Source organism: Crocuta crocuta, unplaced genomic scaffold (genome assembly GCF_008692635.1).
Source record: "Crocuta crocuta isolate KB4526 unplaced genomic scaffold, BGI_CrCroc_1.0 scaffold228, whole genome shotgun sequence".
Classification (NCBI taxonomy): Eukaryota; Metazoa; Chordata; class Mammalia; order Carnivora; family Hyaenidae; genus Crocuta; species Crocuta crocuta.
In genome coordinates this window covers 340,253-356,433 of record NW_027532820.1, presented here as the reverse complement: position 1 = coordinate 356,433, position 16,181 = coordinate 340,253, and the positions used below count along the sequence as shown (strand labels likewise).

Genomic DNA, 16,181 nt, shown 5'->3' with positions numbered 1-16,181 from the left:
TGGCCCCCCCCCCCTTTTTTTTTTGTAGATGGCAAGAAAGAAGTTGAAGCATTTCACAACTTTGGAGCTTATGCTCAGTGCCCTTCTGCTTCTGATGTTTATCATCACTATTCCTCTGTTTGTGCTTTCAGCCGTGGATTCTTCAGAATCTAAAGGTAACCAGGACTCTGCTGTTCTCACTCTGTGTGTTGCTCTTGTCAGAGCAGAAACCTCAGAAACATCAGGGAAGTGATGCTCTCCTATCCGTTGGTGTGTGTGTGAGTGTGTGAGTGTGTGTAGGGAGGATATGATATGTGCCTTGCTGAGTCCCTGACTGAAACTGTGGCAGCCACTTAGGTATTCTCTGTAGGCTTAAGGTAATACTTTTATTTCCCAGTTAGCACACTGCAGGATTCCACAACTGACTCTTGAATTAAATTGAATAATTACTAAATTGCATTGAATAATTCTAACTTTGTTTAACAATAGTAATTAACCCTTATTAACTAATTACCCCTTGTATGCAAGGCAGTCAGGTAAATGTATACTCAGTTAAAGTATTTTAGGCCAAAATTCTGTTCTTTAAAAAAAGAAAAAACACAACTACCAGAGTTATTTAATTAAAAGTTTATTGAGCTGTCGTATTCTGAAAGAGGGGCTGGGGTGTGCTGAGTGGTTCATCTAGGAACCAAGTGATGAAAGGTCAGCCTGTGGCTAGAATGCTTCTCTGCCCCCCCCCCCCACACCTCCATCCCAGCCCTGACAATTTCTACTTTTGTGGGGGGTTAGGTCAAATAATCTCAAAGGTTGTTCAGCTCTTAAAATCCTATGATCTTGAAGATGGAACCAAAATCCTTATGCAGAAAGTGGCACAAATACGGAGTTCTCTTAATCCACCACTTTTGAATTGGAAAAGAAATAAAAGCTAATTAAGAGCCTCATTGTTTTGTCTTAATGTCCTTATTAACTTACCGCAGAGTGACTTAAAGAAATCTCACTTCCTTATTTTGGAATGCAAAATAAGTGTCTTTTTTTATTTGGCTGATTTTTAAATCTGAATCAAGGCCCCCAGGCAGGTCCTAACTGCCAGGTTTTAGATTGGTGGCCTCCCTTTACATTTTTTTGTTGTGGGAGGCTTTTATATTTACGTAAGTATGTCATCACTCAGAAGTGTTCTGTTTTTAGGGAATGAATGCCTATTGACTGAGGCGCCAGAATTGAGGTTATGATGATTAGGGCAGTAACATTCAAGACAATCACATACACTGGACATGTTCTGTGTGCAAACCTATTGTGAACCGATCGCTGGGGGTGAAAATAAGGGACCAGAGCGGTCTGCAGATGTTTCTGTTTAGGGTCAGAGACTTCATACTTTAGATTTTGCAGGCCATATGGTCTCTGCCAAAACTACTTAATTTTGCCATTGTAGCAGATAGAGATAATACATTAAAAAATGGGTGTGGCTTTGTTCCAGCAGTACTATATTTGAAAATCAGCCTGTGACCTGATTTGGTCCACAGGCCATAGTTTTCTGAACCCTGGACTAGAGAAGGTGGATTTGATTCTTAGTGAATGCAGTCAGCTAGAACAAAATGAGGCTTTCTAAAGTGAAAGTGTACATTTCAAGGACATCAGAGTGAATTCCAATCAGTAGTGGAGTTCATACAATTGGAGGTGTTGAAAACTGTGGCGATATTGAATACCTGTGATATCTGTCTGATGGTCATTTTATGTTTGTTTATATTTGATTTTGGGATATCCCAGATCCTGGGACACCAGTTACCCCAGATCCTGGGACAGCAAGTACCACCCCGGGTTCTGCTGAGTGTCCAGTGGTCAGTGAAGTGGAACGGATAAACTGCATCCCTGACCAGCCACCAACAAAGGTTTGAATTATGGATCTTGTTTTCATAGCAGAGTTTATGCCGTTGGGTAGTTTTCGTTGTTGTTTATTTTTGTTGTTTTGTTTGTTATGTGTAACTCCCAGAGAATTGCTTGCATTGCAGCTACCGGTGGCTCACGCAGACAAATCCTGTATCTGTACTTGTATGACAGAACAGCTTTGGGAGAGGAAGAGCTAGAAAATTCCTTTGCGTTGACAGATTAAGTTAAATATGAATTTCGGATAAACCAGGAATACATTTTTAGTATAAAGATGTCCCATGCAAGATTTGGGACTTATTTATATGAAAAATAGATTCGTCCTTTATCTGGCAACACTACTTGGTTACTGGTTCTCTCTCTTACCACCTCTGTTTCTCACGTTTTCTGTCTCTCTTCCTCCTGTCATGATTCCAAAAGGTTATCTAGGATCTACAATAAAAAGTCATACACATGCGTGAAAAGTTATTTAAAATAAGGACAAAGTTTCAAGAGCCATGTTTTGGAAGGAAGATAATAAATACCAGATTAAAGACAGTGCTGGTATCTCGGTATTAGGGCAGTATTTCTTGATCATCTGCTGAAGTCCAGTTGAATATTAAGATTATAAAGTTCGTTGTATACACTGTGTCAGTCACTTTTCACCCTGAGAATGAATGAAAGCCAAACGTGGCCTTCTGAGTGAAGTCCACTGATGTGAAATGGCAAGTTTGTGTCAGACACAGACAGGGTATCTTCTGCATGTGATGCCTGAGCAAGTGGCACTCTCACATGTATCTCTCTAGCCAACCTGTTGTTGGTATACTCTGGAACACTCTGTGGTGCTCTTGAGATGGCGGCTTGGTTTATCTGAAAGTCCTAGTACCAAAAGACATTTTTTTTCTTCTCTATTTTTTCTCTCTCATACTTCTGGAGGCTAGAAGTCCCAAGTCAAGATGCTGGCAAGGTTGGTTCCTTTTGAAGGTTCTCAGGAAGAAGTTGTCTGTGCCTCTCTCCTAGCCTCTGGTGGTAGCGGTCAATCTTTAGCATTCCTTGGCTTGTAGGTACATCACTCCAATTCTGTCTCTGTCTTCACATGGCTTCTCCCTGCGTGTGTGTGTCTTTTGTTCAGATTTCCCATCTCCGTAAGGATACTTGACATATTGAATTAAGGACTTACCCTACTTCTGTATGACCTCATCTTAACCAATTACATCTGCAACAATCCTATTTCCAAATAAGGTCACAATATGAGGTACTAAGGATTAGGACTCCAACGTGTCTTTTCTAGGGACATAATTCAGTTCATAACATGGCAAAGTCATAGACATGGGAACTGTGCAAAGGGGGAATTGTTACAACTTGAGCCTTTGGTGTTGACTGACTGGGCACAGATGCTGAGTCAGTGAGAAGCTACACAGTGAAGAGAGAACAGATGAGGTCAGTCATAAGGTGTGATGGACTGGGGTCAGGAGGACTGGGAAGTTAAGGCAGAGAAGGGAACCAGAGGCAGATGAGTAGCCTGGCCTAGAGAAGATGCCTAGGATTGGAGTGGAGCGATGGGATAAAACTAGTCAGGAAGTCCAGATGCTGTGTTGAAGGCAAGTGAGAGATCCAACCTGGTGCACAACTCAGGATCGGGAAATCCCCTGGATAGGACAACGCAGAGATCTGATCAGCTGTTACAGGGCCATAGGGCAGCAGCCTGGACATCAAGCCTGCTAAGGTAGGAAACAATTCCAGTTAGACCAAATTACCCTACCAAGACTATCATAGTGTCCAATCCCCTATAGCTTGGCATCTCTCCCTGACTGAAATGACCTTGGCCTTCTCTTGGATTAGTGAAGAGAGTTGCCTGATGGAAGTAAGAAGAAATGAAGCTGAACAGAAAAGGCGGATTTAAATTTTGGAAGACCTTGGAACTCAGATAGAGGAGGCTGGGTGTTGATGTGATACACAGCAGCTGGGAACCACCACTTCAGGCTGAATGGAATCATGTGATAAGAAACAAAGAAAAAAATGTAACAGACAGGAATAAAGGAAAAAGGAGATATCAGGGAGAAATAAAAAGCAGAGTGCTTTGGTAGGGGGCCATAAATGTTATAAAGTTTGGCATTAAATTAAATTTAATTAAATATTTTTCTTCTCATATATTCTTGTCAAAGAGAGAAGCCAAGTAAATAAATAACTGGAATATAAAACACAAGGTCATAAGATATAAAAGAAATATGGTGAGAATCACAGAAGAGAAGAGATTATTATAAAAGAGAAGGTGACAATATGGAATTAAATAGGATTTTGACACATATGGGAGGAAAGCAAAGTGAATTCAAGATAGAAGAAGTGTGTAAACAGAGTAACAGAAGAGGAAATTGTGGGGCACATGCGTGGCATATCAAATGTCCCATATGGCCAAGATATGGGGTGGATACGAGGGAGAAGATAATGCCTGAGGCTATATGGTAGATTAGAGCTTGAATTCTGTTTCTCCCCCGCCTATTCCATTACATGTGGATTGAAGTCTGTTCCATTACATGTGGATTTAAACTGCCTTCCTGAACATGCTACTTTCATTACATTGCTACTTAAATTGAGGACTTACAGCATCCATTACTATTTATTGAGTCAAGTTCAGACACTTTGGTCTGTCATCTATGACCCTATTCAACCAACCTTTGTGCCTCTAAAGCCACACATTGACCATTCTCCCATGCAGATGATTTTAGAAATAGCTTTCTAAACTTATCCAAAATCTATCCATTCTGAAAGAGCATATCACCTCCTACTTCTCCTACTTCCCTGTGAAGTTTTTTACCCACAATCCCAGAACCTTTTACCCCAAACTCCAGAGTTGAAAGATCCTACTGATGGCAGGGAGCAGAAAGACTTAGTCAGTTTCAGGTACCCAGCTCAGAAAAGAGACAGTAGATAGTAACTTTAAACTCCTTGATCGTCAGGATTAGAATGTATTGTATAAACACTAAAGATCAGGTTTACATGCTTAAAATAAACCAGCATGTGCTAAGTAGCATGTATAATCTGTGAGCTGGGAACAGTTTACAATCAAGTCTTTTCTGCGGATAACAGTAGTGCTAAGGTAATCTTTATGATGATGTTTGAAAAGTTACCATATTTCTTATTCACAAACTTTGTCATATTTTATAGCAAACATACTTGGTAATTATCTGTTTATTATTGACTTACTGGCTTGTGATACTTTTGAAAATTTCCAAATTTTTTCCAATATATTTTGAGAATATCAAATTTTATGATATATCAGCAAGTAAATTGCATTTTATGAAGACCATTAAGGTTCTCCACCTTCAAAATCACTCTGTGCTTACAAAGCATTAGATAAGAGCCATTATGGGGTGCTGGGAAGAGCAGTGAGCTGTCAGGTCCTGCGTACAGACTCAAGTTTCTGCTTTATGCCTTGAATTGGGAGTAAACCCTTCGGGCAACAGCATGTTAGGGGAGCCCCCGTATCAGATTCCAGTTCTGGCTTGAAAAACTCTGGGACTTGCTCACAAATTCTTGTTTCCTTGCAGAATGTCAAATTTTCTGTTGGTGACATGAGGCAGTGCACTTAGGTGAAGTTATCCAGTAAACAGATGCTACTGAGCACATACCAGGGACTGTCTTCCCAAGAGTTTAGTAGAACAGTAACCTGTAATGTACCGGCAGATATTCTTTCGAACGTTCACAGTGGTATGATTCAGGGGACTGGAAAGTCTGGATCTTGGGAACTGCAGAGGTGTCATGTCTGTTTGAATGTCTATGCAGTCAGGGACACCTGGGTGGCTCTGTTGGTTAAGTGTCCGACTTTGGTTCAGGTCATCATCTCACGGCTTGTGAGTTCGAGCCCTGCATTGGGCTCTGTGCTGATAGCTCAAAGCCTGAGCCTGCTTCGGATTCTGTCTCTATCTCTCTCTATCCCTCCCCCATTTATACTCTGTCTCTCTCTCTCCCTCAAATATAAGTAAACAGTAAAAAAAATTTTTTAAAAAGAGTCCGACTCTTGGTTTCAGCTCAGGTCATGATCTCATGAGTTCAAGCCCCATATCAGTCTCTGTGCTGACAACACAGAGCCTTCTTGGGATTCTCTCTCTCCCTCTCTTTCTGCCTCACCCCTGCTCTCTCTCTTTCAATATAAATAAATGAACCTAAAAATTTTTTAAAGAAAAATCAAGTCTATGCTGTCAGACTTCACTTTGGGATGGAAGGAAGTGCCCAAGTTAGCTTATAAAACCTGACTCAAAATACATGCATTATAGAATAGTCTGTAATTGTAATTACATTTCACTGAGTAAGATTAATTTTACTCATTCATTCATTTGTCCAAATGTCCTGACTATAAAAATAGGCAATGTTTTGGTGAATAGAAGGTGATTTGGAACTCCTATATCATTAAGTGTTTTTTTTTTAATGTTTTATTTATTTCTAGGAGAGAGAGAGAGAGAGAGACAGTGTAAGCAGGGGAGGGTCAGAGAGAGAGGGAGTCACAGACTCTGAAACAGGCTCCAGGCTCTGAGCTGGCAGTTAGCACAGAGCCCGACGCGGGGCTCGAACCCATGAACCGCGAGATCATGACCCAAGTGAAAGTCGGACGCCTAACCGACTAAGCCACCCAGGCGCCCCTCATTAAGTGTTTTTTTAACTGCTAAGATTTCTGCCACTATCTGAAAATGGTATATTATTCCTTATTTTACGTATTCTCCTTGTACTGGGACTCTCTGGTTCCTTTTGTTCACAACATCAGGTTCTACTGGCCTTTTAGACAGTAAAGCCTTTGTTACCTGTAACAACAGAGGGCAGAAAAAATAACAAAACCAGATACTCAAAAAGTGTATTTATATTTGGATATGGAATCTATTTTATTTGAATTGTGCATCCAATGCTTTTGGGATCCCCTGAAGGCCGGGAATACAACTCTTGTGTGAAAAGCAGAAAAGCCATGAGCTCTGCTGCATCTTACCTACCCTCCATTCCCTCTATGTGGGACTAAACCCTAGCTTAACTAAAATGGCTCCAAGCATCCCACTTTCTTAGAGTACCGCCCCGCCATTTATCTACTTCTGCAAAGTGAGCTACCCCAGAATTCGTGGCTTACAACAACAATCATTGTGTTCTATCTCATGATTTTACGGGTCAGAGATTTGGGCAGGGATGGGGCTGGATGGTTCTCCTGTTCCACGTGGTGTTGACCGAGATTCCCTGGTGGTGCACAGTTGATGGCTCATCTGATCCAGAGGATCCAAGATGTCTTCACCCACATGCTCTGCACGTGGTTGAAGACGGCTACAGGGCTGGCCTCCCCTGGGCCCCCCTCTCTGTCATGTGGTCTTGGGGTCTCCCTCGCCGTCTCAGGGGTCTTTCCCAGCAGGGTAGTTGTCCTCCTTACATGAGAGTGACAGAAGTAAAGCTGCCAGCGCTCCGGAGGCGAGGCCCTGAGCCCACACAGCATCGCTTCTGCTGCTCTCTGCTGCTCACCTCAGGCAGAGGCCAGCCCCCATTCAAGGGCAAGGGCAAAGATCCCTCCATTCCCCTATGGGAAGTGTGTCAGAGAACAGCAGCACAGAAATGCTTATTGTGCTCAGAGTAGGTATTAGTAAGTGTAAAGCTGTCCGTGGGGTGCCCCGGATGGTATAGCTGAGCAGGCTGGGGCAGCACAGGGTTAGAGGAGCCAGCACTGGGGGGAGGGCAGCTGGCGGGCCAGGTGAGCGAGACCCAGAGCAGACCAGAAAGGAGCTCGTCCCCCTTTCCTCCAGTGTGTGCTGGGAGGTTGCTCAGGCTGCTGACTCACTATGCCTGGGAGCCGTCCTTTGCACGTGTTTACATTTGCTCTTGCAACTTTGTCTTCTTGCTTTACTGAATGCTTCAGTTGCTGAGGTCCTGATTTTTTTTATATTCTTAGATCTGCTGCTTCCTAGTGACCTAATGATGCATGAATTCTAAGGCATGTGTAATCTTGTCAGTAACTTATTTTCCACTCACGTTGTGGGACGCCATGTGGAATCACTTCTGGGGAAGCTTCTGGTCAATAACTGATTTCTTCTTTGGCATATACCTTTCACGGTGTAGGGTATGAGTGCCACAAAAGTTTGGGGGTCTTTCCTTTCTTCCTATAACAGTAGTGGGCCATGGATTATCCTTTAGTGGTCTGCATTTTTCATCTTACTACTTCCTGTTTGCTCCTCTTTTCTGCCTGAATTGTACATGTCATGGCATTGATTTTTTTTCAAGCAGTCGTTTTGCGGTTGGGCTGCACATTAGAATCACAGTCACCTGGACTGCTTTTATAAGATACTCATTCCCAGGCTCCATCCCAGAGAATCTGACTTCATTCTCCCAGAGAGGAGTGCAGTCATGCTATTTTAAAATATTTGCCAGGTGATTCAAATGTACAGCTAAGATGAACAATTACTGCTCTAGAACAATGGTCCTGACATTGGTCTGTATCAGAATCACCTCAGGTGGGATGGAGAGGGGAACTAATAAAGACTGCCAGAGGGGTGCCTCGGTGGCTCAGTTGCTTAAGCGTGCGACTCTTGATTTCGGCTCAGCTCATGATTTCATGGTTCACGAGTTCAAGCCCCACATCGGGCTGTGTGCTAACAGTGTGGACCGTGCTTGGGAATCTCTCTCTCTCTCTCTCTCTCTCTCTCTTTCTTGCCTTCTCCCTCTCTCTTTGCTCCTCTCATGCTCTTTCTCTCTCTCTCTCAAAATAAATAAGTTTAAAAAAATCTGAGAAGATATTTAAAAAAAAAAAAAAGACTACACAGAGTCCCAGCCTCAGTGAAATAGGATAGGGGCTGGGCTTTTGTGCTTTTACCAAATTTCCCAGGCGATTCTGACAGGGGCCACAGTTTGAGAGTTATATAAGATATATCTGACCCAAAGGGACAAGCTGTTCATTTTCCAGCAGTTCTTCAGGTTATTATGCTGGAAGGGATTCTGGTGAAAGTATGGAGTGTTTTCAGACCATCTTTTCATATTTTTTTAGGCATGATGGCTATAGACTTTTTGACAATCTGATATATAGATGCTTTGAAAATAATAATGAATTTGGGACTCAAAAAAAAGAGGGAGAAATTAAGAAAATGGGGATTTCTTTGTCATTTACACTTTATTTTTGATCTTCTTTTCATAGTGCTTAACTTCCTTAAAAGAAGTATTAATAAGTATTTAAGATGTATAAGAATATATAATCACTATTCAGCTTAAGAAATAAAATATTATCATTAGAGAGGAAATCCTCTGTGCACCTACCCCTGTTGTCTTCTCTATTCTATTTAGATATAACCACACTTTTTTTCTTTTTAAAGTTTATTTATTTATTTTGAGAGATAGAGAGCAAGTAGGAGAGGGGCCGAGAGAGAATCCCAAGCAGGCTCTACACTGCCACCAAAGTGCCCCAGAGATAACCACATTTCTGAAGTTGTATTTATCATGTATTTCTCTGTATCTTTCCTACATACATAGATACTTGCAAAAAATATATATGACCTATAAACAAAATACCTTTGTGCAATTTTTTTCACTTAACATTGTGACATTTACCTATGTTGGGATGTATCTCTTTTTCATTTATGCTCACTATGAAATGCTGTATCAATATCTTCCTTTCTCTGGTTAATACAAGTGTAGTTCCACCCCCAATATCTTAGAACTGCAACAATGTTATTGCCAATATTCTTATACTTTTTTTACTTGTATATGTGTGACTTTGGATACACATATTCAAGTTTGCTAGACATTGCCAAACTGATCTCCAGAGTGGTTGTGCTAATTTGTTACCTCACTATCATTTCCTTAATACCGTGTGGCATTTTGCCATATAGAACATTACCAAATAGTATCTCAATGTGCTTTAGTGACAGTTCTCCTAAACACCAATGAGAGAGAACATATTTCAGTTATTTCATTTCTATGAATTTCTTCTTTCTGTCTTTTGTCCAATTTTATGTGGAAATGCTTTTCTTTGTCTTTCCTAATTGTACAAGTTTCTTGTTTGTGTTATTGTGGATTCTAATTCTTGTCTTTATCATGTATGTTGCAAATGTGCTCTATTGCGATACAATTAGAACTTTATAAATTTTATCATTACTAGCCACTCAGCAGGAGACAAGAAGGTACTGAGGGCATTCTGAATGCTCTAAAGGAATATTCATTTTTATTATGTATTTTACTGGAATGTAGAATTGTAGTTCTAACAAATATGTTTTCATCAGGCTAGGATAGAAGATGGGTTTAATAATGAAATTTGTATGACTCTTAGCCTTCAACTTTAACTTTGAATGTGTTTTTCTTTTCTCCCCCCAAATTTTTCCTCATCTAATAAGGCAATTCCCCGGGGCACCTGGGTGGCTCAGTGGGTTGAGCATCTGGCTCTCGATTTCAGTTCAGGTCATGACCCCAGGGTCATGAGATCAAGCTCCACTTCTGGCTCTGTGCTGAGCATGAAGCCTGCTTACCTCTCTCCCTCTACCCATCTGCTCCACTCGCACTCTCTCTTCCAAAAATTAAAATTAAAAAAAAATTATAAAATAAGACAATCTCTTAACTGTTACTGACTGCCCGTTTAATCAGCTCAGATAGTCTCCCCACAGAAGCTGATAATTTGTAAACCCTGTATCTTGAGGCAACACTGGTAATCCATAAAGGGCTGAAGTGTGGATAGCTTAAACCTGAGCAGGAGAATTCGGAGCTCACTGTTGTCGTCTTTGCAATTGTAGCTGCTGCTGATGCCACAGTTAAATCCAAGGGCCAGTTCTGGGTGAACACCCCTCCCTTCCCAGGATGTCACATATTCTTTGTGGGTAAACTAACAGCCACTCTTTTCTCAATCTCCTTCACTGATTCCTCCTTTTCTTGTGACCTCTAAATGTTGCCAAGTCTCTTCTCTATCTGTACGCAATCTATGATGATTTTACCCAATGTCATGTTCTCCTCGGATGGCAACTCCCCCCACATGCTTACATACCCCAGTTTATGTCCCCAGCTTAAATCACTTCCCAGAATTCCGCATTGATCTGTGCCATTCCCAGGTTAGCATTTCCACGTGGACATCTAAAAGCTATTTCAAAACAAACATGTCAAGGGGCGCCTGGGTGGCTTAGTTGGTTAAGCGTCCGACTTTCACTTAGGTCATGATCTCACGGTTCATGGGTTCAAGCCCCGCGTCGGGCTCAGTGCTGACTGCCAGCTCAGAGCCTGGAGCCTATTTCAGTCTGTGACTCCCTCTCTCTCTGACCCTCCCCTGCTCACACTGTCTCTCTCTCTCTCTCTCCTAGAAATAAATAAAACATTTAAAAAAACAAACAAACATGTCAAAACTCAACTGTTCATACACATACATACCTCTTATCTTGGTAGTGGGAACTCTGAACTTTCCTCTTTGCATTTGGAAAAAGGTCCAACTTTAAGAAGAAAATAAAGGTTCTAATATAATAATAACTACATTATAAATTTATTTCTTTAAATCTTCTTGGATTACTACCTAGTCAGTATTATGTCTGGAAATAATGATAATTTGGCTTTATTCTTTTTTTTAATATTTTTACGTTTTTTTATTTTTGAGAGAGAGAAATACAGAGCACGAGCAGGGGAGTGGGAGAGAGAGAGGGAGACACAGAATCTGAAGCAGGTTCCAGGCCCTGAGCTGTCAGCACAGAGCCCGACGCAGGGCTTGAAACAATGAACTGTGAGATCATGACCTGAGCCAAAGTCGGGTGCTTAACTGACTGAGGAACCCAGGCGCCCCTTGGCTTTATTCTTTTTAGTCTTACAAATAGTATTTTTTTCTTGGTATATTTTGTTTTTGAGACCTTCAATATAGTTTTAATTCTAAGAAATCATAAACATGGGTCACCTAGTATTTTTTAATATTTTAAAGGCAATATTTCTGACATTTCTCCATGTAATAATATGCTTATTGTACTTTTTAGGTAGATATCAACTCTCCAACTGAGGAAGTTACTTTTTATTACAGTTTGCTAAGAATTTTAACATGAATACCTGGTGAATTTAAATTACCATAAGCTGTACTCCTTTAATAAGTTATTGTGGTGAATTATGAAAGTGGGTTTTCTATATCGAAAGATCCATGTATTTCTAGAAGGAGCACTACTTGATCATTACTGAATATATTGCTGAGTTCTGTTGTTAATGCTGTGTGTCCTTCCTCTTTTTGGCTTTTGCATTTATGTTCCTGGATAAGACTGGGCCCTAGTTTTCCTTTACTTTCATGTCTCATTTGGTATAAAATAGCTCCTTCTTGTTTTTTCTCTTGCTTTTTATTTAAGACTATTTTTTATGTTTATTTTTTTCTTCAATAGTTTATTGTCAAGTTGGTTTCCATTAAACACCCAGTGTTCATCCTAACAAGTGCTCTTCTCCATGCCCATCTCCCCCCTCCCCCTTTTCCCCACCCCCCTCAGCCCTCAGTTTGTTCTCAGTATTCAAGAATCTCTCATGGTTTGCCTCCCTCCCTCTCCCCAACTATTTTTCCCCTTCTCCTCCCCCATGGTCCACCTATACATGCAGACATATGAAGGACATCTGTCCTTCTCTGCCTGACTTATTTTACTCACCATAACACCCTCAAGTTCCTTCCACGTTGCTACACATGGCCAGATTTCATTCTTTCTCATTGCCATGTAGTATTCCATTGTATAAATAAGCCACATCTTCTTGATCCATTCATCAGTTGATGGACACTTAGGCTCTTTCCATGTTTTGGCTATTGTTGAGAGTGCTGCTATGAACATTGGGGTACATGTGCCCCTATGCATCAGCACTCCTGTATCCCTTGGGTAAATTCCTAGCAGTGCTATTGCTGGGTCAAAGGGGAGTTCTATTGTTAATTTTTTGAGGAACCTCCACACTGTTTTCCAGAGGGGCTGTACCAGTTTACATTCCCACCAACAGTGTAGGAGGGTGCCCGTTTCTCCACATCCTCGCCAGCATCTAGAGTTCTCTGATTTGCTCATTTTAGCCACTCTGACTGGCGTGAGGTGGTATCTCAGTGTGGTTTTGATTTGTATTTCCCTGATGAGGAGGGATGCTGAGCATCGTTTCATGTGTCTGTTGGCCATCTGGATGTCCTCTTTGGAGAAGTGTCTGTTCATATCTTCTGCCCATTTCTTCACTGGGTTGTTTGTTTTTCGGGTGTGGAGTTTGGTGAGTTCCTTATAGATTTTGGATATTAACCCTTTATCTGATATGTCATTTGCAACTATCTTTTCCCATTCCGTTGGTTGCCTATTAGTTTTGTGGGTTGTTTCCTTTGCTGTGCAGAAGCTTTTAATCTTGATGAGGTCCCAATCGTTTATTTTTGCTCTTGATTCCCTTGCTTTTGGGGATGTGTCAAGTAAGAAGTTGCTGCGGTGGAGGTCAAGGAGGTTGTTTCCTGCTTTCTCCTCTAGGGTGTTGATAGTTTCCTGTCTCACGTTCAGGCCTTTTATCCATTTTGAGTTTATTTTTGTGTACGGTGTGAGAAAATGATCTAGTTTCATTCTTCTGCATGTTGTTGTCCAGTTCTCCCAACACCATCTGTTAAGGAGGCTGTCTTTTTCCCATTGGATACTCTTTCCCGCTTTGTCAAAATTTAGTTGGCCATACATTTGTGGGTCCAATTCAGAGTTCTCTTTTCTATTCCATTGATCTATGTGCNATTTTAACAATATTTATTCTTTCGATCCATGAGCATGGAATGTTTTCCCATTTCTCAACTTCCTTCATAAGTTTTCTATAGTTTTCATCATACAGATCTTTTATATCTTTGGTTAGGTTTATTTCTAGGTATTTTATGGTGTTTTGTGCAGTTGTGAATGGGATTAGTTTCTTGATTTCTTTCTGTTGCTTCATTGTTGGTGTATAAAAATCAACCAATTTCTGTATGTTGATTTTGTACCCTGCAACTGTTGAATTCTTAGATCAATTCTAGTAGGCTTCTAGTGGAGTCTGTCAGGTTTTCTATGTAGACTATCATGTCGTCTGCGAAAAGTGAGAGTTTGACTCCTTCTTTGCCAATTCTGATGCCTTTGATTTCCTTTTGTTGTCTGATGGCTGATGCTAGGACTTCCAGCACTATGTTAAACAACAGTGGTGAGAGTGGCCATCTCTGTCGTGTTCCTTATGTCAGGGGGAAAGCTCTCAGTTTTTCCCCACTGAGGATGATGTTAGCTGAGAGCTTCTCATAGATGGCTTTTAGGATGTTTAGGTAAGTTCCTTCTATCACGACTTACTCGAGGGTCNGCTTGGGAATCAAAGTGATGCTGGCTTCGTAGAATAAGTCTGGAAGTTTTCCTTCCATTTCTATTTCTTGGAACAACTTGAGAAGAATGGGTATTGATTCTATTTTAAATGTCTGGTAGAATCCTCCAGGGAAGCCATCTGGCCCAGGGCTCTTATTTGTTGGGAGATTTTTGATAACTGATTCAGTTTCTTCACTAGTTATGAGTCTGTTCAGATTTTCTATCTCTTCCCATGTGAATTTTGGTAGTTAGTGTGTGTTTAGGAATTTGTCCATTTCTTCTAAGTTGTCCAGTTTGTTGGCATATAATTTTTCATAGTATTCCCTGATAATTGCTTGTATTTCTGAGGAGTTGTTTGTAATAAGTCCATTTTCATTCATGATTTTGTCTATTTGGGTGCTCTCTCTTTTCTTTTTGAGAAGCCAGAAGTTTGTCAATTTTGTTTATTTTTTCAAAAAACCAACTCTTGGCTTCATTGATCTGTTCAACTGTTGTTTTTGTTTTTTTGTTTTTTTCTTTCTATATTGTTTATTTCTGCCCTAATTTTTTATTATTTCTCTTTTCCTACTGGGTTTGGGGTGTTCTTGTTCCTCTACTTCTAGTTCCTTTAGGTGAGCTGTTAGATTTTGTACTTGTGCTTTTTCTAATTTCTTGAAATAGGCCTGGAGTGCAACGTACTTTTCTCTTAGGACTGCCTTTGCCGCATCCCATAGAGTTTGAATTGTTGTATTTTCACTTTCATTTGTTTACATATATTTTTTTATTTCTTCTCTAATTGCCTGATTGGCCCACTCATTCTTTAGTAGGGTATTCTTTAACCTCCATGTTTTTGGAGGTTTTCCAGACTTCTTCCTGTGGTTGATTTTAAGTTTCATAGCATTGTGATATGAAAGTGTGCATAGTATGATCTCAATTCTTTTATATTTATTGGGAGCTGCTTTATGTCCCAGTATGTGATCTATCTTGTAGAATGTGCTCTGCACACTTGAGAAGAAAGTGAATTCCATGGCCTCAAAATCTAGAGTTCTAAATATATCTGTCAGATCCATCTGGTCCAATGTGTCATTCAAGTCCATTGTTTCTTTAGTGATTTTCTGTCTAGTTGATCTATCCATTGCTGTACATGGAATATTAAAGTCCCCTGCTATTAGCACATTCTTATCCATAAGATTGTTTCTATTTGTGATTAACTGTTTTATGTATTTATGTGCTTCCATATTCGGTGCATAGACATTTATAATTATTAGCTCTTCCTGATGGATAGACCCTGTAATTATTATATAATGCCCTTCTTCATCCTTTGTTAGTGCCTATACTTTAGTGTCCAGTTTGTCTGACATAAATATAGCTACTCCAGCTTTCTTTTGACTTCCAGTAGCATGATAGATATTTCTCCATCCCTTTACTTTCAGTCTTAAGGTGTCCTCAGGTCTAAAATGCGTTTCTTGTAGATAGCAAATAGATGGATTTGGGGTTTTTTTAATCCATTCTGCTACCTATGTCTTTTGATTGGAGCATTTAGTCCATTTACATTCAGTGTTATTATTGAAAAATATGGGTTTAGAGTCATTGTGTTCTTTTTATGATTCATGGTTTTGGTGGTGCCTCTGGTACCTTGCATTCTTTGCAACATTTCCCTCATAGAGTCCCCCTCAGGATTTCTTGTAGGGCTAGTTTAGTGGTGATGAATTCTTTCAATTTTTGTTTAATTAGAAAGACTTTTATTTGTCCTTCTATTCTGAATGACAGGCTTGCTGGATGGAGGATTCTTGGCTGCATATTTTTTCTGTTCATCGCATTGAAGATCCTGCCATTCGTTTATGACCTACCAAGTTTCAGTAGATAGATCTATAACCACTTTGATAGGTTCCCCTTTGTATGTTAGGGCCTTTTTATCCCTACCTGCTTTCAGAATTCTCTCTTTGTCCTTACATTTTGCCAGTTTCACTATGATATATCATGCAGAAGTTCCATTCAAGTTACGTCTGAGGGGAGTTCTCTGTGCCTCTTGGATTTCAGTGTTTGTTTCCTTCCCCAGTTTCGGAAAGTTCTCTGCTATAATTTGTTCAAGGACTCCTTCAGTGC

At 40.4% G+C, this 16,181-nt stretch overlaps 1 protein-coding gene across 3 annotated transcripts in view; it reads left to right on the top strand.

The window, feature by feature from the left end:
* The window catches only part of MGAM (maltase-glucoamylase), a 107,639-nt gene that overhangs the window by 18,673 nt on the left and 72,785 nt on the right, over nucleotides 1-16,181 (top strand). For all 3 annotated transcript variants that reach the window (XM_077781089.1, XM_077781092.1, XM_077781093.1), the window contains exons 2-3: nucleotides 29-155; nucleotides 1,744-1,865. In XM_077781089.1, coding sequence (XP_077637215.1) covers nucleotides 29-155; nucleotides 1,744-1,865 — 249 coding nt within the window. The remainder of the gene's footprint in view (nucleotides 1-28; nucleotides 156-1,743; nucleotides 1,866-16,181) is intronic.